This window comes from Phalacrocorax aristotelis, chromosome 4, assembly GCF_949628215.1.
Source record: "Phalacrocorax aristotelis chromosome 4, bGulAri2.1, whole genome shotgun sequence".
Classification (NCBI taxonomy): Eukaryota; Metazoa; Chordata; class Aves; order Suliformes; family Phalacrocoracidae; genus Phalacrocorax; species Phalacrocorax aristotelis.
This window is the reverse complement of record NC_134279.1, coordinates 50,461,444-50,481,511: the sequence shown is the minus strand read 5'-3', so window position 1 is coordinate 50,481,511 and position 20,068 is coordinate 50,461,444. Positions and strand designations below refer to the sequence as shown.

The window sequence follows — 20,068 nt, the reverse complement described above, 5'->3', positions numbered from 1 at the left end:
TGTGTCCTTCTGTTTAAAAAAAAACCAACCCAAACCAAACAAAACCTAAATTAAATCCCAAAGTTACAAAGTTTTTTCAGTGAAATGGCCTTAGCTTCCATTACAATGCTTAGGGCAGCAGAAGGGGAGTGGGGGTGGGGGAAGCAGCAAACCAATGTTAAAAAAAGATGTCTCTGTCTGTAACAAGAGCAAATTAAACCTTTGCTGGGCTTGAGAAAATCTTCCCAACAAGTGCTTTCAGAGTTGACAGATGAAGGTTAAATCAATATGCAATTAATCCCATTCATCACTTTTTCTATATTAAGGCAGACACAGTGTAGGACCTAGTTGTTGGGGGTTTTGTTTTTAAATAACTTTGTTTATTTTAGTCAATAGCAGCCATAGGCATTCAGGCTCCCGACAGACATCCAGGGGATTTAGCTGTGCTTTTGCAATTGTAAAGCACTTTCCAGTGGGGAAATGTGGATTGCCTTGCACAAGGGACATACCCAAAGCTCATTAGTTAATGACTGTAAATAGTCTACACTGCCTTGCTCCACATATACTAAAGTGGGCCAGGACTAATTAAGCAAGTAAACTTACTTATTTCTAAATGACAAAGCAATTTGATTATTGCTGTTATGCAACTAATCCCAAATAAATCTGAACAACCCCCTACCAGATTAAGGTGCAAACTCCCTGGCATATGAAGTGCCTTTCAAGGTTTACCTTGGTTTAACTGTTTTATATGATTCAAATGTCCCAGAACCTGCATTTCACACTATACATTAATTTTATTCTAAGTCACACTGCTGTGTTGATTTTGGTTTGCATAGGTTAAAAATTCATGTTTGAGATTAATGGACTCTGGTAGCACAATCATGCTAACATGCTTCTGCTTGCATACTTCAAACAAAATTAGATGTACAGCTAGACTGGCCCTTTTTTTAATGTCAGTTTAAACATGGGATGCTGATTTCTGTGTGCTCTCAATTGTCAGCACTTTACACCCCTTTGAATTGCTGCTTGCTCTGCCACTACAGACAGTGTTCTAAGGCCTAGAATGTAATTTTCTTCAACCAGAAGCCATGTTTCTTTATCAGCTGCTAAAGTTATTCGGCAAATAGCATTCCTTTTGTCCCTGCTTCTTCCCGTGTTGATGGAGGGAGAGCTGTCAGTTTTGCTGTAAGGTGGTAACCTAGTTACTGAAACAAGGGATGATTAAAGGTTATCTTTTAATATTTCTTTTAGAAAAGGAAGCAATAAAACTTATCCAGCCATACTTAGATGAAAGTTGACTTTGCGTCTCAGATTTACGGGCAATAACTTGTTTCACCTTCTGTAGACCTCTTATATTAAATTTGCAATTATTAAAAAAAAATTAAAATCCTATAGTAGCCTTTACTCTTTGGAACAGAAAGCTCTCGTATCCCCTGTTTTGTATGCTAATACTGTCCTGCATCCCCTGGCTATCAAGCATCCCAATCTGACTGGATGTCATGAACTTGCAGGTTTTAGTTAGAATGCCTTATGCCGTACCATCTCTGCAGATGCCCAAGAGACAGCAAACACCTCCCTTACACCAGTGGCAACTTTAAATTCATGTCTCAACAGGAATACAAATAGCACCCCTTTCCTTGGGTGGTAAAGAAAAGCTTACAAGTGACCCACTGTACATACCAGCCCCTACGCTTACTCACCAGTGTCTTCTCTTTGCGTGGTCTAAAACACAAGAGTTGGCACTGGAAACTGGTCCCAGTAATGCAACCAGTGACACAGATAAAGTTACTGCTTTCTACATTACCTGCTTCCTCAGATATCAGGGTGCCTGTTCTTCCTTCTATTTCTAAAGGACCTTTACTTTCTATATTTGAATGCTGGCCGATGGTGTAGTCTGGCTTCGCTTCCCTCCCCACTTTCCAAAAACCAATCAAAATCTTCCCCAACAACCCAACTGCTATTAGTAGTTGGATACTTCCCATTACGGCAATAACCTTAATGGTCCGTTTAAGAAAGAAATCAGTTTTTTAGACACTGTTAAAATTAGTCTATTTGGAAGTGAATGCCCTTTCTGCTAGGTGGTATGTAACATGCATGGTGACTTCTGCTGAGGTATGAAATCAGTGCATGTGTACTTTGGTCAAATAAAATAGTTCTTAAGAATATTTATTGTATTAGTATTTATTTTTTTGAGACAACAGAAAAATCTGTATTAAAAAAAATTGTTAACAGGCCAAGGAAGAGTTTCAGCAGATCTATAAATCAGTGAAAAGACATTTTTTGGCTCAGATCTCGTTTTTCGGTATTTCCCTAAGACCTTGTTTCTGTGACCAGATATAACACTTGGTAGGTTATTTTATAACAGGGCATCTTGGATATCTTGGATGTATCCTCACGTTGGACCAGAACACTAGCAATTCATCTTAAGTGCTTAGGAAAGAATAACAGAACCGTACTGTCCCAGACAGCCTTCTAATACCCAGTTTTTTTCATGCTTGATAGGTGTAATTTTAACTCACAGGTGCTTTAGAAGTATTTTAATCTAAAAATACCCAACCAAACAATGAAAAAAAACAAACCCATAAACCAACAACAAACCAAACCAAGAATACTGTCAAGACTGAAGAGATCTAGAGCTAAGTGCTGAACTCATTTGGTAGAAATGGCTGAAATCAAACCAGACATACACTAGTATACATTTCTTGTCAGCGGAACTGCTGATCAGAAAGCAAGAAAGTCCAATGTGCGATAGGGTCCTCCATTGTTAGAAGCTCACTGACATTTCTATATAGCCATTAGATTTCTGAAGAAAGGAGTTAGGCTGAGGAATCTTTTTCCAGAAGTATTTTTTCTTGGAGGACCTCCAATTCAGACAAGCAGCTTCCAACACAGGAAAACTACAGGACTACCAAGGACTACAGGGATCTGGGCATTCCCGCAGGTAAGTCTCTGTATGACCATTAGACACCTCCATCAGCGTTGTGCACACAGTCAGCTAATAGGCCGGTGGGGGGAAGAAGAAGGAAAAAGAAAAAAAAAAAAAAAAGAGAAAGCCTCATTACAGAAATTAGTGAAAAAATGTCTCTGATACTAGCTGAACAGTTACCTAAAGTAAGCATTTACCTTTGTCAACAACATGCAAGTATGAACAGCTTAAGACTAAAACATCTTCTGTTGCAGGAAGAATGTGACTGTAGTACATGTAAACCATGAGGTATATTAGCTTGTTTCATGCTATTTATAAGGGCACGTATCACAGGCTAGAAGGGTCCTTAAGATGTCTGTAGTGCAAATGCTGCCTCAAACCCTAGCCAGCTATGAGGAAAGGGCTCAGGCTACTCGGAGCTTTAAAGCTGTAGGGCCTTTGGAAAAGCTATTCCAGCCATTACATTTTGCTCCTACAAAGTAATGTAGAATTTGTTTTGTTTTCTACGTGCATGTTTTCACCTAAAAAAACTCTGCATGGACCACTGTGACCTCCTCCTTAGATGTACAGTACTTAGGGGTCTGCCTCGCACTCCCCGGCTAAACTTTCTGCAAAAATAGAAGCATTACCTTATTGAGGACAGGCTTTGTGGAGAGAACATCATAAATTGTCGGTAAGGAGATGTTCTGAAAGAAAATAATACAATGATGTTAATGGACATTAACCTGTTAGTGTAAATCCTGAGAACTCTAACTTTCTACTGCTCAATTAGCTAGTAAGATAAAGTTTTAAGGGTACATCTTGAGATCAGAGGAACATGGTCTGCAAGAACTTGAGCAGACCAGATCCCAGTACAGCATGGGACACTTCAGTGGCAGTGTTTGCTGCCTGACAATATGTGTTTGAACTTCACTGGTGATAAAACAGCTCAGGAACAATTAAAATCTCTCTGAAAGTATCTCCAGGTTTATCCCCCTGCATGCATAGCTGCAGAAAATGCTTGCAGGAAACCCACCTAGGAAAGCCTAAAACTAAAAAACATTCATGTAAAGAACTACCTTGTACTTTATGACCCAGAAGCACAGACAAATTGTCACAAAACCGTAAGCCACTTCTGTCATCACTGCTGTGCTTGCAAATGCCCTGAATGGTCCTGGCTGAGTCAGATCAGTGCTGTAACTTGGGAGTTTCAAAACAGCAAGATGAGGTATTCGGAAGATGTTTACCTCTTGCGTTGTCTGGTTCAGGCATTTCATGGCAGGTGTTCTACGATTATCCAAGATTAGTGGAGGCTTCCAGCGATCATAGTTTGTTTCTAACACGTACCATGTGCCTTTCTTGATATCAAGGCTGGAAAAGAGGTATATGTTTGTGTTTTGCTTCTCTAAGTAAGCACTATAGACAGATGGATTTTTTTTAAGCTTGCTGTGGTATTTTCCAATGATGCTAAAGAAGTGAGTTCTTGCGCAACAGAAGTCACAAGAAATACAGGACACAATTATTGGGGGAACCTGTCCTCTTCTGGGAGGCTGAGTCAAGTGTCAGGTCAAGCATACTCACTCCCAGATATCCAGAGTAGCTGTCCTGGAACGAGTTATCACACACCCCTCTCCAGAATTTTTTCCACCCAGTATAAAGTAAGCTGGAGCCAGCAGTCTTGTCTTTGCCAGTTTGTCTTTTGCATCCTGGTAACTGCAGATAACAAAGCAGTATTGGACTATTAAATGCTATAGATAGTTCAAGTACTGAAGAATGAGTTTCACAGACCCAGAAAAAGTTTGGGCAGTTATGCTTTTCTTCCCCTTTCATACACACGAGGAGATTGTATCACAGAGCAGTAACACAGCTTAACAAAGCTCCTCCACTCACTTTGTACTTGAAGTATGGTTGTTCAGAGGTGCTCTTCGCAATTTTTCTACATTTAAAAGAGGAATAAAATGATGACATGCTGTGTCATATTCCACCTGATTCATTTATTGCAAGAGAGCTTTGTTTCTGTTTACTTCCTATAATATTCTACTATCTGTTGGATGTGTTTTGATGCAGAATGCTGTTACGCATTCAGACACCAATAGGTTCATTAGAAAAAAAATAAATCTGAGAAAACCATTTGAGGAATTTTAAGGGATCATGTGTGATGCCTCCCCCCAACCACAGTACCAGCAAACCCAAAACTATTTAATGTTAAGGCTTCTAGGAAGGTATTTGTATCATTAGATACTAAGCATACATCTACAGTATTCATGCCAGCTGAAAGCCAAGCAGATTAAAGCAGTAGGGTATTTTGCGGGGTGGGTAATACCTTGTAGCATTCTCTAATACTGTTCTTGTAAGAAAGCCCATCCACATACCATCTCTTCTACCAAGAAACCATTCGAAGATACCTGCAAAATATCACTGGTTACAATAATTTGTTTCCAGAAGGTTCACTCATGCAATTCTAACTTTCACCACCTTTAAAATGAGCTGTGTTTTATCTTACTCATCTGGAATCTTTGCACCATTTCTGTGCCTGTTTATTAAGGTAACTGGCATGCCTGTGGTCTGGAAGACTTGTACAGAAATAGTGGAAGAAATGAGCATTACTCACCAATATAACCACCGTCAAGACTGAAACGCTCATTCATTGTCAGAGTGAACAAGTCCTGAAAAGCATTAAACAAGTCAGCCTTCATCCATCGCCAGCCCATTAATACCAGTAATAAATAAGGGGCAGCACTGCAATTTACATGCCAATTGAGCTTCTTGTTCGTAAGACTCTTGCCCTTTGAGTAATGGGCTGCAAGATCAAGCCCATGTGGAGAAGAACCTAATTTATCACTGCTTGAGTAACTAGAAATGATAACTCTCAGAGTTTTCTGACCTGGCGCAGCAATCCAGCAAACTGTGCTTTTATGCTAAGCAAGTCAAGCCTACGGCCATTTTTCTCTTCATCCTTGTTGCATCACTGAATTACCAGTTTTCCTTCCCCTTCTGTATGTAACCTTCTTCTCAGACCTCTGAATACTGTTCTAGTTTGAAGGCAGACTTTTAAGTCCCAGTGCTAAGTACTCCCTGGTATGTTATTGCTGTACACACAGGCATGCAGCTGTATGCAATTCAATCCGTGCTACTTGCAACATGCAGTTCAAACTCAAATCCCAGTCTTTTCCAACTCATGTTTCTTTTAGAGGGAAGTGGAATTCAGCTACACTGGATCGTTTTCAGAATGGAATCTTCCCAATTTATTTGACCACAAGACAAAAACAAATGGATACAACATGGGAATTTATGCCAGAAATGCTCTACTATGGAAAGGGCCACCTATAATAGAGGATAAAGGCATAGCATGTAGAAAAGGTGGAGTTGCAGTAAGCTTGAAGCCCTGGTATAGCTCTGTACTGCTGGTTTTTAAAGATGTAGATAAAACTCAGATTTCAGGTGCCTATTTAAAAAAAATTGATCTTGCAACATAAGACTCTTGCGAGGAAGGATTGGAGAAAGAATTAAATATAGCACAAGTATGCTGTTTCACCTCTGGGATCACAGCAGTACCTATTTGCTAGCAAGAAACTCCACCTACTTGCGCACTTTGTTTACACTCCTGTACCTATTCAGAACTCAACATTGTTTTATGAATTGTCCAAACATAAATATTTCATTTAGGCAATCTCCTTTTTCAAGGAGGAATGCAGCATTGTTTTCCTTTACCCTTCTTCAAATAGCTATACTGTGTAGCAGAACAATTAAGAGACCATTTATTAAAAAACATCCCAAGGCAGAGGATGAAAGCAGGAAAATTTGTATCTTAAAGGAAAGTGTGAAGCATTGTTAACAAATTGACAAGCCTCCCTTCCCAATACTTACTGGTTTGACTCCAGATACCATGCCTATGTATCCTGCAAAATTTGTAGACCTGAATACTGTTTTGTTGTTTCTCTGGAAGTCCAAGTTCACCACTATAGGCTTCAGTTCCTGAGTTACAGTCCAGGAATTATTTTTAACATCCCACCTGCAGAAAATGGTACAGCATTTGAAATTTCCCTCCCTCAGAGCTTTTAAAACTACTCTTCACAGCACGCAGGCTTCCTGTGCGTGATGCCTGTCCTCTGATCTTACTCATGTCAGCTAACACCACTGCTCAGTAGTTACCTGAGCAGCACCAGCAAGGGACAACTAGGAAGTCTAAACACATAGGCAGTCAGTGAAAAGAATGAAGTTTTATTTGAACCAAGAGCATATAAACTACTTGGTATTAAACAGCACCACCATTACAGCTGGTTTGGTTTGAACACACATAATTTTGTTTTATTTCTGCTGGCAAAGGGAGGCCACTACGGGTACTGCCTGTGACACCAAACCTACTGTAATCCTGAAGCATGTGTAGCTTGTTCTGCAGCAGAATGAGCCGGTTCCCTCAAACTCTTAGTTTTCAAAGGGAGAAAACAAACCACATACTGCTGAATCTGCTCTATACAAAGGGAAGTGCCAATTCTAGCTTGTAAGGTAAGGCAGAACAGTTTGTAGGCAAGATGGTGCTAAAGAACACTTAGCAGACCATTAAATTCTCTGAAACAATCCAGGTTCTGGCAACAGCATTGAAAGTTGCCTTAATTTTCAGGGACCATGTTCCCAGTACTTCTGACAAGTGGGAGAATTTCAATACAAGCCAAACCAAGGGACAAGTGGAGTCACAGCTGACAACATCTGAGTTTTTGATAGGCAGGTAAGAATTTTAATGAAGTCGGACATTTAAATTCCATCTGGGCATTGAGAGTCATCTGGATGACTGATGTTACAAAATATACTGGGATAATAAAAGCAAACACTGAACTGCCTGATCACGAGGTATGAAATGAGAACTAAAAGAGAATTCAGTGCTAGGCAACAAGCTACAAAGATTTTATGCAAATGAATGATAACGTTAGGTCAGTGGAATACAAATCACTGGCTTCTGAGTAGAAATGACAAATGATGGGAAGTGCCAGTAGAGCACAGTACAGTAACTAAGGGGATAATCTGGAAAAAAACCAACCAGAAAACCAAGCCCCAATCCAATCCACGTTTCACTGCATGTACTAAAATTGGTGCTTCTGTCCCATCACGTAAAGAACGAGATACACCATGCCTCAGAGATAAGGTTACATGGACTGTACTTTGGTTTGAGACATTTTAAACTGGAGCTGAGAAAACACGAAGTAACACTGAACACAACTGATTTACAAAGTCATTCCTGACAAGCTTGTAGTAGTGGTTTGACAAAAGATCATCGGCAAAACAATCCTCTTGTTTGTTTTAGCCTTTTTTCACAACATGCAATGCAGAATTACTTGTCACAGTCTTAACAACATCCAGTTCATCATTTAGACTCAAAGAATGCAAGCAGAAATTCCAAGTTCAGCTAGCTTTTTCTCTGGGTTGAAAAAAAAGGAAAAGGGACAAGTTTAGATACTTACCCAAGAAAGAGTCCAAAATCCAAGTTTCTGGCATGGTAAAGCTTCCCTACACAACAATAAATAAATAAATAAAACAAAATTTTCTAAAGAAAGAGACAAAAATTTAAGCTTAGAAAAACCAGGAAATGAGTAAGCAGGAAAAATTACTGGGAAAGTTACTGGGAAAATACCACTGTCTAGTTACCCTTTTCACAAGCACATCAAAATGGTGGATTTGTTTTGACCAGAGAAGTGTTTTGCCATAATTTAAATAAAGTAATCTTGTAAACTGCCATCCATCTGAGCCCCAGATGCTTTCCACATTATCTTAATGCAATGGTAATAATACCTTGAGCTTACTCTAAAGGTGAGACATTTGTAAGCTCTCTGAGAACCCCTCAGAAACTGCCTAAGCTGTAACAGGAATAGACAAGGGCTGCAGAACTCAGTAAGAGAATGAGTGTTTCACTTCTTAAAACAGTCTATCCATCTTCTCTAGCACCACACATATGCGATAGCTAAAATCTAGATACCAAACGGATTGTACTAGAATCCCTCATGGGACTGAAAAAATATCAGGTGTCTGGCTGGTGTTTTTTTTCCCCCAGAAAAACAAATGCCAGCTATTAAAAAAAACAAAACAAACAAACAAAAAACACAAAAAGACCCCCAACAAAACCAAAACCAAATCATCTTTGAAAGACTTTTTTCCCATTTTTTAGTCTAAGACACCTGTGTTCTCTTATTCCCTTCTCAAGGAATACCTTCTTATTATCATTGCTTTTAGTCTTTTCTACTAGACCTTCTTGCCTGCAGCTGAGAAGGACTATGTATGCATAATTGAGGTGGACCCTCTCCTCATAAAACTGTTAACACTATTCTGGGTTGCATTACCTGTTGTATCTTCCGCCACTATTGATGTGCACACAGTAAAAATTTCATAGAAGATGTTAAAAATAACAATTTCCCCTAGAACAAAAAGAAACAAAGTTGAATAGCTCGAAACTTTTGCCATGAACAGAAAAAAAATTATTAGAAAAAAGCATACTGCAAAGTTCAGCATTCTATAATATTTCTCTCAAGAATTTGTTTAAATCTCATTTGATCTTTGAAATGACCAGTTCAGCAAAATCAAGAGCTTCCTGAAAGGCAGACAGAAGGATCAGAATCCCTTGGCCTTCTGCCTTACCATACAGAAAGCTAACAGTCATTGCTACTTCCTCCTCTGGAAACTTCAAAACAAGCTATAAAATTCACTTTAAAGAAGAAAGCTGGTGTATGTACCACTATTCCCATATCAGAGTTGGTGACTAGCAGCAGGTGTACTGCTCCTGGATGAGGCAAGCAGTGGAAGCAGGTCTATGGACCCTCTCTGTTCCAGTTCTGGAAGAATTCAGTGTCTACTTCTCACCTGGAATTGCTTTCTTTCGCAGGAGGTATAGAAGGAAGGCAGGAGGATGCGGCAAGGATCACAGGGAAAGAAAGTACAGCACGAAACTGAGCCTTGCCTTCGTGGTATGTCAATAGCAGACACACAGCAGAATGGGAAACCAAGAGAATCAAGGGTTCCCCCAAATTTTGGTGCACAGATGCTGAGACTCCAGTTCCCAAAACTCAGGAGCAAGAAGCTACAGAGAAGTGCCAGCCGGACGAAAGGCTTATGTGATTTATTGCCGTTCTCTAAAATACTGTTTTCATTTAGTGTGAAATGCAATTTATTGCTTTATCTACTTAATTAATAATTTATTAGTTAAAGTCACAGATGACTACAACTACACTGCAGATTGGTACACGTATTAATTTTAAATGAGTCTGGATTCCTAGTTTTCCACTACATTAATAAAGTGTTGGAAACCATTACCCAAAGGAATCCCAGATGAATTTGCAATCCCTTGGAGTTCTTCATTGAAAGGATAAGGAAGCGTTGCGGTCAGATGAGCCTGAAAGGAAGAGTCTTGTATGTAGTTTGTGTAAATTAATGTGATTTTGTTACTTAAACCAAACCTTTCCCCAATAGGTACAACCTTCTCACAACTATTAAATTGAGTGTTTGATTCCTCTGCAGCCTGTAGAACTTAAGGATGTTTGTAGAGTACTTGGAAGACAAGTGCATACTTCGGGAAAGTAAAAACTATTACATATCAAAATATTGACATGTGAGCAATGGAGATTAGCACAGTATCTTAATTGTTGTTAGCAGCAATAGACAAAACAGAGTGAAGTAAGACTCTTACGTCTTAAGAGCTGAACTGGAACTGAGCTTGGCATCAGTGTTTAAGGGAATCCCTAACTTTCACACATTGGTATGACTACCTGTATATGCTACCTTTATGTCAGTCCCACTCAGGCACACAGGGATACAAATGAGGTGGGGCCATCATGACCTAAGGCTGCTGTAAATAAAGATGGGGGACGGATTTGACCTTCATTATGCTGTCTGTAGCGCTATACTGTTTTCTCCTGTCCTGATTTTATGCCAAAGCCTATTTTAATCAGAATCAAATTAATTTTTTCAAGTTAAGGCCTGGTCAAAGTTGCCCCTGTAATCAGCCATTTATTGCAGTTTTCAAAACCTGATTTTACTTTACTGTTTAAAAGTAGTTGAACATGGCAAAGAGAATTTCAGTGAAGTGTTTTGCCCTCGTGACTAAGTCAGTAGCATATATGTCTAGCATGACTAATCCAAACTTGAAAAGACCTTAGAAAAAAATCAGAGGAGGAAGAGACACATGCATTTTAGTTTTGACAGCTTCAAAGTAATTTAGAGTAGGCAAGGAGGCAACATTTTGCCAAGATGGCAAAATTTCAGAGTAACTCTTCAAAGCAGCGGTTTTGTTCTAGAAGAATTACCACTTGTAAAGTTCTTAATTGCCTAATTTAGTAGCATTCCAATTCCGGTAGTCAGAGCATACCGTAATAAAATAATTAGGCTGAAAATACTTACTATTTTGTTATCCACTATGTCAACAACTTTGCCGCTGGGGAAGAAGGTATTTGCTATATCTTTAATATCCTGGACCACAGCCTTCACCTAGAAAGAATAAGGGCTTTTATTGAATAGATGATCTTCAGCATAAGAATTGCTAGAATACCAACAGAACCCCTTCACATACTTTTCAAAAAAAGAGTCTGTTGAAAAAATACATATTTAAATAAAGTGCTAAATGTAATGTTCTTGGTGAGAAAAATACCCTCAACTTCCCATTAAAGAGTCATTCGTCAAGCTTTATTCAAATAACTTTCTACATTAGCTCTGCCATGTCCCTCCACCAGAGAAAATGAATTACAGGAAAAAAGCCATCCTCATCTTTGATCACATTTTAATACTCTGCACTCTTTTATCTTTAAAGAAGTTAATTAAAAGCTCTTTGCTTAAGCACTGATGTTCTTGAAGTCAAAAAGACTCAATAAATTTCTTACAAAAGTACATGCTTTCCATTTGCGACATGTGATGGCCATAAATAGAGTTCCTTTCTGTGTGACCTAACTCCAAAGTACATGAGAGAGAAAAACCTTTCAGCTTTTAGGATGCAACCTGAAGCTTCCAACACCCACTGGCTTAAATGAGACTTTTAAATTAAATATCATGGTGTAAGTTGAATTTGTTCGGCTTTCAGAGTTGAAGGGTCAAAGTCAGCTGGGATAATAGCAAAAATCCCTGGGCTTTCTTGAGAAATTATGCACTGAACTGAATTTTCAGCAACCTTCAGAAGAAAAATTGTTCTAAGTAGTTTGAAACAGGCTTGAGCATTTTAAAAGTTGTTTCTGCCGTGTAAGCACCAGTGCCACAACCAGCATCCCTGAAATGGGCAAGAAGTTCCTTATTTCCCCCTCACCATTTCATCACCTCATGCACTGTTTTGAGAGAAGCAGGGATGTACAGAGAAGGGATGCTGCCTCAGTTTCACTTCAGTTTACTGAGGCTGTCCCTTTGGCGTACTCCTCCCCCTCCACTCTGTATTACTTCATGACGAAAGAGCTTTGATAAATGAAAGCTGCTTTTAAGCCACACCAGGTTTTATTCCTCTACATCCCAAACACCAGTGTCCCTATACTTGATGCCACTAGCTCAAGTACTGTACAGAAAAAAGGTTTACTCAGGCAATTATTTTAGTCTAGAATCATATTAAAAAAGTTAACCAGAAATACTATCCCTTTCAGAGAATTCTAGCACAGGTATTCCTTTCTGAACCTTTCTTCAAAATAAAAGGCCACATGCTAGTTTTATACCAGCTAAGTTTCAAAGCAAGCTCTGCATTTCATACCTCTGTCTTCTTGTCATGCATCAAGTCATCCCATCTTTTGCTGGGAGGTAAATCAAGATTTATGATATACGTGGGCACATTCCCTTTGAACCTGAAAGATAAGTGCCGGAATTGAAATTTAAAGAAGGCTTTGAAAAAACATCTGACAAAATAGGTGCTTCCCACCTTTTCCCATTTTCTAGATCTGCAACAGGAACGAGTTACAAAAAAACCCTGTTCAGACTTGCAAATCACTACCTTTCTTTAATTTGTTAGAAAAATTGGATCAGATTACTTACGTTGGTCCTGAAGGAGGGTATGTTTTACTTCTGCACTCTTCTCCATACTGTAAAGACAGTGAAACATTACTATTTAGTTTCTTTGTTAAAACACTTTATTATTCAGCAGACTGAGTTTTGAATTAAACCTTTAGGACTTGTCAGCTAAATCAGTTCATGATGATTTGATAATAAAGGAAGAGAAACCCTTGGGACTTTGGAAAGAGCGCAGAGAAGAATACAAGAGGTAGGGGACAAAGAGCAACTTCCCCATGCCGTCTGACAGACCTTCAGACAACTTGCCTAATGTAGTCCAAGGCAAGCATAAGTTTATGATAAATAGACAAACCGATTTTTGGTCAGTGTGATTCAATGAAGACCCTGTAAAAGAATATTCTTTGGCAAGTTTGGAAACCTTAAATCTCAGTATGGACCCGTTTGTTCCATTTATTCAAGTCATAATCTCATTTTTTAGCATCTTTCACAATTATGCTTAGTGTTAAGCTTCAATGTGTAGGGGGGAGCAGAGAAAGCACACCTAATTTTGGGCAAATTACTCAGACGGAGGAATGAGCTATACAGCATGACTTTTTATTTAGTGTGGAAAAGTGCTGCTGAACTGGTGCTAAATATTATGAGAGGTGCATTTCAGGAATATAACAAAAAACTAGTTACCTTTATTATTGTAAACATGTCTAGTTACAAATGGAAGTTTGAGAACTATATTTAGGTGTACTCAAAGTGAACGCAAGGGTGTTTTCCCATCAATTACATAAAGCATGCATATACATACATAAACATATGGATATACATGCCACAATTGTAACTGCATGTTTTACTCAGCGAAATACAAGCAAATGCCTACTAGCCGCACTTGTGCTTCAAGCCAGTTGAGAGCAGACCAGATTTGGTCCCCAACATATCTAAGCACATCAGTAAGTGCCAAAGAGCACAGTATGGCCCCACGAGGAAAAAGGAAAGGTGGAAAAAGGAAAGGTGGAAAAAGGAAAGGTGGAAAAAGGAAAGGTGGAAAAAGGAAAGGTGGAAAAAGGAAAGGTGGAAAAAGGAAAGGTGGAAAAAGGAAAGGTGGAAAAAGGAAAGGTGGAAAAAGGAAAGGTGGAAAAAGGAAAGGTGGAAAAAGGAAAGGTGGAAAAAGGAAAGGTGGAAAAAGGAAAGGTGGAAAAAGGAAAGGTGGAAAAAGGAAAGGTGGAAAAAGGAAAGGTGGAAAAAGGAAAGGTGGAAAAAGGAAAGGTGGAAAAAGGAAAGGTATTCTGGGAGTCCATACAAAGGCTCCGAAAGCACAAGTGGCTGAGAGGCAGATCAGAAACAAAAATACGTAAGGACCCTTCCACCACTTTTCCCCCTCCCTGCCCTTGACTGCCAATATTTATTTGGCTGTACTAATTATATTACTTTACTAGTAATCTAGTAAACACTAGTGTGTCCTGCTAAGGCATTCTGGCTCCAGTAAAAACCAAGACAAGATCTCTAGCAGCTATGTATCTGGGACAAACAAGCTAACTGATGTCCATGTTCTCTTTGGGCCAGTCACAATATCTGTTTTTAATGCATCAATCTAGAAAACACAATGTCTTACACAATGCCACAGACTTCAAACACTGGCATAATTTGTTACAACTGGAAACAGAAATTTTAAAGTGAGATTGGTTTCTGGGCGTTATCATGTGTTTTTTGTATTGTTTCCACTAGCTAGGAGAAAGCATGAGATGAATTTTGGTTTTCCTACATGTGAGATGAAGGTACAGGACCAGCAGCTATGTGTTTCTTAGATTTCACTGTGGTGCAGTTATAGCCTTTGCATAGCTGGAACAAAAGGTCAAACACAAGAGGCCATTTAATTTTCAAAATGAGGAAGTTTCAAAACAGGGGGGGTAGGGGAGGATATCAGATGACTAATTAGGCAACAAAAGTCAGAGGCTTCATGCAAAGCCAAGCAAATACTTAACAGTATTAATGCAATTGTCTTGTGAAATTTTCCATCCTGCAATACTAAAATCAACCAGAAAAAGCGACATTATGTATACAGTCTACCGCAACGGACGCACAGATTTGGACCTTCGGGAAATAGCTCCTGTCAAAATATGCTTCTTGACAGATAAAGCATGTAACAAAAAATTATCCGAAATGGATGAAAGGTCAGTTGATCTGTCAGTATAGCCCATGCATACACAGAGGAAACAGTGGTGACCGTGCAACCTGATTTCAGAGGATTTTAAATTATGTTCCAGGTGCTAAATGTTATGTCACTCCTGACACTCTCTCCTGAGATTTTAATCTTGTATTTGTAGCTATTTTTATCTTCCCAGCCCTTTGCAACCTAAGCCACAAAAGAGGTGGGGAAAGTGACAGTTAAAGGAAGAGTTAAGGGAGGGATACAGAGAAAATGTTCCCTCCTTACATGTCAGTAATTTTAGACTTCTCACCTGTCTACATCCAAAGCAAGGTAAAGAAACCACTGATCCCCCAAACAACCTGTACATCTTCTGAAAAACTGCTAGCATTTAATGAGATATCTGAAGAAAGCCAAGATTTTTTACAGTTTTTTTAGGTAAACTATTATATGCTGGCACATAAACAGTAATTTAAAAAGATGTCAAGACAACCAGAAAACTAGAAGTGATTTGATTAGGTGTTTTTTTTACACAAAGTTCTAATGAGGAACCAAAAAAAATTGTTACCTTTTACAATCAGATGAACTGCAAACTTTTCTGACAAGGTAAAAGGATGAAAAGACACCTGAAGAATTTTCTTATAGCAACAGACAACCCACCAGGCACTTTCTATCACCAGACTGAAATAAGCAGCTATGAAGTTACTGCTGTGGTCAGTGAGACCCTCCCCTCTGCAGAGGCTTGACGCTAGACAAGGAACAATAAATCCTCAGCCTTCCAGCCTGAGAGGATCACCTTGAGTTTCTAACATGACAAGCCAGAGAGCTGGTTTCCTAAAAAGAGACCACCTGGCTCCAAACAGGAGGTCATCACTATAAATTTGCTTTTTAAGTATGCACTGAATGCCCTGTGAGAAATACAGCTATTCCTGAATGGTGATTAAATGTTTTGGTTTTTTTTTTTTTAAATCGCCTATTACTAGAAGGTTGCATATTTTGATTATCTGATATACTGCTAACTTTTGAATTTGCATGTATGTAATGATACCAAAACAGATGCATGGCAACATAAGATCAAAACACTGAAAGAGAACACAGTGGAGAATAAAGAGAACATGGAATGGGAAAGATGGAAATAATAAGAAAAAATGGAAGTAGCACAGAAGATTTATATTATGACTAATTGTATGAAAAAAAAAGTAGAACAGAACAGAAACCAAACAGCTAGCAAACTGTCGAGATTAATTTCTACCTGGAAAAAAAAAAATCAAGTAGTAAGAGTTACTATTCACTGCAGTAAAGAAAATGAATGCATGGTTTAATGACTGAGTAAACATTTTAAAACCTAGCCTGATTTAATTAATATGAAACAGGCTGAACGTAGCTTGCCCAGTCTAAAGAATGCCAGCACTTTATTACCCTCAAAAATATTTTTGAGGTGGACCATCTCTGGCATCCTTCCGTAATATTCAGTGTTTCTCATCTTCATATTTAAAAATAAATATAAAATGACCTCTTTGAGCTATGAAATACGATGCCATAGTTTAAGGATATGACATTCAGTCTCCTTCAGACAAAGTAATCTGTTATATTCAGCATCTTTTGGTCTACGAACTCTGTGGTCTAACACATTTTCCTCTCTGCTGCTCTTCCCTTATGGGACGATGCCAATGCAGCACGACACAGTGCTGCAGCAGTCCCAACACTGTTCGCCTTTCTGAAGGTGGACATTAAGAGTACTTGTGCAGTGCTGAAGAAATGAGGACTAAGCCAATTTAAATTGCATTTTGGACATAAAGTTCAGTATGGTTGAGGGGGCCTAACTGAAAGCTAAAAGGCCTGACAGTCTGCACCACTGAGATGTAATTCACAGCATTTAGCTTCCATGCTCTATGTTAACAAAAAAAGGACCCAACCAGCTGTACGTAGGAAGACAACAATCGTTCATTCTTCAGCAAATGATGCATCCCAGCACCTCAACCAAAATAAAATATCCAAGCCTGATATCTGGCTGCACAGCAGCACAGCCTGCAACCTGGAGACCTAGCGGGTATTGTGCAAGTGCGAAGATGTACCAAGTGCAATCAAATGCAAAGTCAAGCTTTAACAACAGATTCTGCACTTTCTTCCCCACTCCACACTCCAGACAGCTTTTGGCTAAAATTCTGAAGGTGTTTTAAGCTGGAGCTGTCGTGTAGTATTGAGAAGCTGCTCTTGTGGGGTGAGAATGCGCACAAAGAGAAAACGGCCTAATTCTGCATAGTCAGAATGCTGTTGGAACATGGGTCTCCAGATGCCCACAGTCCTCCAAAGCCTTTCCTACAGTTCTCCCCTGTCCCAAAACCCATACTCAATATTATCTGGTAGGAAAAGTCTTAGAGCAAACACAAAAGAATATAGGAAGCAGCACATTCCCAAAATATTTAAAAATATATTGCAGAAGAATATTTTGAAATCCAGAGATATTTAAAAACCAGTCCTTTTCACCGAGGATGAGGAGATTCAGAAACTGAAGAAAGAGCACTTCCCTGCTTCAGGAATAAAAAAATACTTCAGGAAGCAAGAACAGCTGTTTGTGTGCCCAGGAGATAGAAGCCAGCCTGTTCCAAATAACTTCCCCTCCTGACTTCATAATTCCACCGAAAGTTATGTACTTTGCCTATTCAGTTAAAAAACCTAACCAAACAAAAAATGACACCCCAAGCCCACCTGCTCGACGCTTCTCCCCTCGGGCGAAGTTACTGCAAGCACACTAAGCAGGTTCAAAAGCATATGTACTTTTAGCAAGCCCTTCTTAACTTTCCTTTTCGAAAATCATTGCTTGGGTGTAGATTACAATATTTACTTTATAGATATATATGAAATTGAACGCAGGAATGAGCAAGGACTTGTAAAACACGCCCGATAAACAACACGACGTGTGGCCACGGCCGCGCCGGCTGCCAGAGGAGCCATTGACAAAGCCCATGAGGGCTGCGCGACGCTGCCTTAAATCCACACGCGTGAATGTAAAGGCACGCTTGGCCTCCTGCGTGGGGAAGGGCAGCAGCGCCCAGCTTCCCTCACACCCACCCGGCCCCGCCGCGTCCCACCGCGCCGCCTCCCTCGGAGAGAAGCGGGGTGATCGGATCCGCGCCCTCCCCTTCCCCTCACGTCTCTGAACCTCACCGGGTCCGGCGCCCAGACGAGCTGAGCCACGACGAGCAGCCCGGCGGGCCATAACAGCGCCCGGCCCCAGCCCACCATCCTCCTCCTCGGCTCGGCACGGCGCTTCCCGGTGTGGCGGCCCACATGACACCGGCCGGCCCCGCCTGTCAGGGGAGGGCGGCGGCGGCGGCGGCGGCGGCAGCGGTAGGGCCCTTCCGCCGCCGCCCCGGGCCCTACCACCGCCTCCCCGACCCTCCTTTTTATTTTTAATAAAGCAGAAGCATTGACTTTCAGTCATACTTCCAAAAGAGGAAAGTTCTGCACGCAAGAAAATCTTAAATAAAATCGCCTCTCTTAGGCAACGCGAAGAGCAAACCCGTGGCACCAGTTTTCACTTCGTTAATATTGTGATTTTTAATTACTCTCTGTCCTTGGGACATTTTAGGCAGCTTTTATGGTAACGAGAGGTGCAACGCGGGCACCTTCTTTAGGAGCAAGGCGCTTCCTCCATCTTGCTTCAGAGTCCAGGAAGCTGGAGAGACATACAGAGATCCATCAGTCCAAGGATGTTGCCTATTACTTATTCTCTACTAAGCGTAAATGGTATATTTGTTGTGATATCAAGTACCAGCCAGCAGCATAATAAGGTGCATACTCCAAATAGCTTACAATAAAAAAGTATAATTTTACTGTGAGGAAATGAATGTATAATGATTGTATGTAAGCAACAGTTGCTGGAAGCCCCACAAATAAATATTAAAAGCTGTCATGGATACCTGTGTTTTCGTTTGTGTCTTGTACCTTATGCAGTGCCCAAGATGTGTCACATGTTTTTAGGCACACAGAAAAACAGCAATATGGTCTTTAATATCATGACTTAATTGACTGTGCAATTAACTCTCCTGTAAAACAAATGGGGTGGCAAGAAAAAAGAAGTCCTTGGCAGATGGTTGATTGGAAAGCTGTATGGCATTGCAGGAATTAAGAAACAGGAAAGGATAAAAGAGGCGCATTGTACGGTGTGAAAGCCTTGGGCAAAGTGAGGGCGTGCAGCAATGTGTAGGAAGGAATCGGCTCAGAACATAAGCTTGGAATTGCACAGAGCTGTAGAGACCAAGGCAGAAGAGCAATTAAGCGCTGGCGGAAGAAGATACAGAATCAATTAGGGGATTTAAGGAATGAGGAAAATTACAGCGTAACAGCAGAAACTTCCTGTTTTCATGGGAGTGTCTTTCACAAATCAGGCAGTTTTTGTAGGGCCCAGCTGATTTTATTTGGTTGAAAACAAATACCTGTAAGACAATAATTCTGTATTTACTTGCAGGTACTTGAATATACTATTATGATCTATGGTAAGAAATAGCCAGATTAAGTTGGTCCCGTTACTTTGTAAACATCTGCAGCCCCTTTTGCTCAGATTTAGTTTCTGGAGCAGATAGTTTTTAGGTGCTTTACTATCTTTAGGACATCTTTAACAGTAGAAGATAAACGACAACTTTGAAAAACGAAAAACTCTTTCCAAGTGCTCTGAAGCAAAATTATGCTATGGTCACATTGCACATTCACAACTTAACTTTTTTGAAACCTCTTTGAACTTTTGCTTTAGTTCTTTCACCAGTAAAGAAATTCTAAGGGATAGTTAACATCCTTCAGTCCGGACTATGTCTATTCTGCTGTGTTCCTATCAGAATGCCTCGTCTCCAGGTTCCACACCAGTACTTTAGGTCCTCCATTTTGTTGCCTAGGTTTCTTCTGTCAGTTTCCAAAACTCTTAAGTGAGAAGAAAAAACTTCTTCGGATGTGCGGTTTACTCGTTAACTGTAATACCTGACAGCCAGTGTCACTGATACCTAGTACTTCATGTCCACCCTTCTGCTTTCTCACACTCATCTCTCCGGTACTGTATTACCACTCCCCAGATTTGCTCCTTCCTCCAGAAGTAGAGGCTG

At 40.0% G+C, this 20,068-nt stretch overlaps 1 protein-coding gene across 1 annotated transcript; it reads right to left on the bottom strand.

Annotated features, from left to right (window-relative positions):
• Positions 1 to 2,140: 2,140 nt before the first annotated feature.
• Positions 2,141 to 18,285, bottom strand: ASAH1 (N-acylsphingosine amidohydrolase 1). Its single transcript, XM_075091334.1, has 14 exons — positions 18,141 to 18,285; positions 12,863 to 12,909; positions 12,585 to 12,675; positions 11,264 to 11,350; positions 10,181 to 10,259; positions 9,214 to 9,288; positions 8,341 to 8,386; positions 6,752 to 6,896; positions 5,496 to 5,550; positions 5,208 to 5,289; positions 4,466 to 4,597; positions 4,132 to 4,255; positions 3,535 to 3,591; positions 2,141 to 2,974 (listed from the first exon to the last, which is right to left on the bottom strand). The coding sequence occupies exons 1-14, from the start codon at positions 18,216 to 18,218 to the stop codon at positions 2,885 to 2,887; spliced, it is 1,188 nt and encodes a 395-aa protein (XP_074947435.1). The 5' UTR covers positions 18,219 to 18,285; the 3' UTR covers positions 2,141 to 2,884.
• Between the last annotated feature and the right edge of the window lie 1,783 nt (positions 18,286 to 20,068).

What these genes read in the sequence shown, in the direction of transcription:
- ASAH1 (XM_075091334.1), bottom strand. Translation starts at nt 18,218, where the DNA reads ATGGTGGGCTGGGGCCGGGCGCTGTTATGGCCCGCCGGGCTGCTCGTC. An exon ending in GATTTTGGACTCTTTCTTGG is followed by an intron (nt 6,897 to 8,340) that starts GTAAGTATCTAA and finishes CATTTTCTGCAG; the next exon opens with GTGGGATGTTAAAAATAATT. An exon ending in CAAAGCCTGTCCTCAATAAG is followed by an intron (nt 2,975 to 3,534) that starts GTAATGCTTCTA and finishes CCGGCCTATTAG; the next exon opens with CTGACTGTGTGCACAACGCT.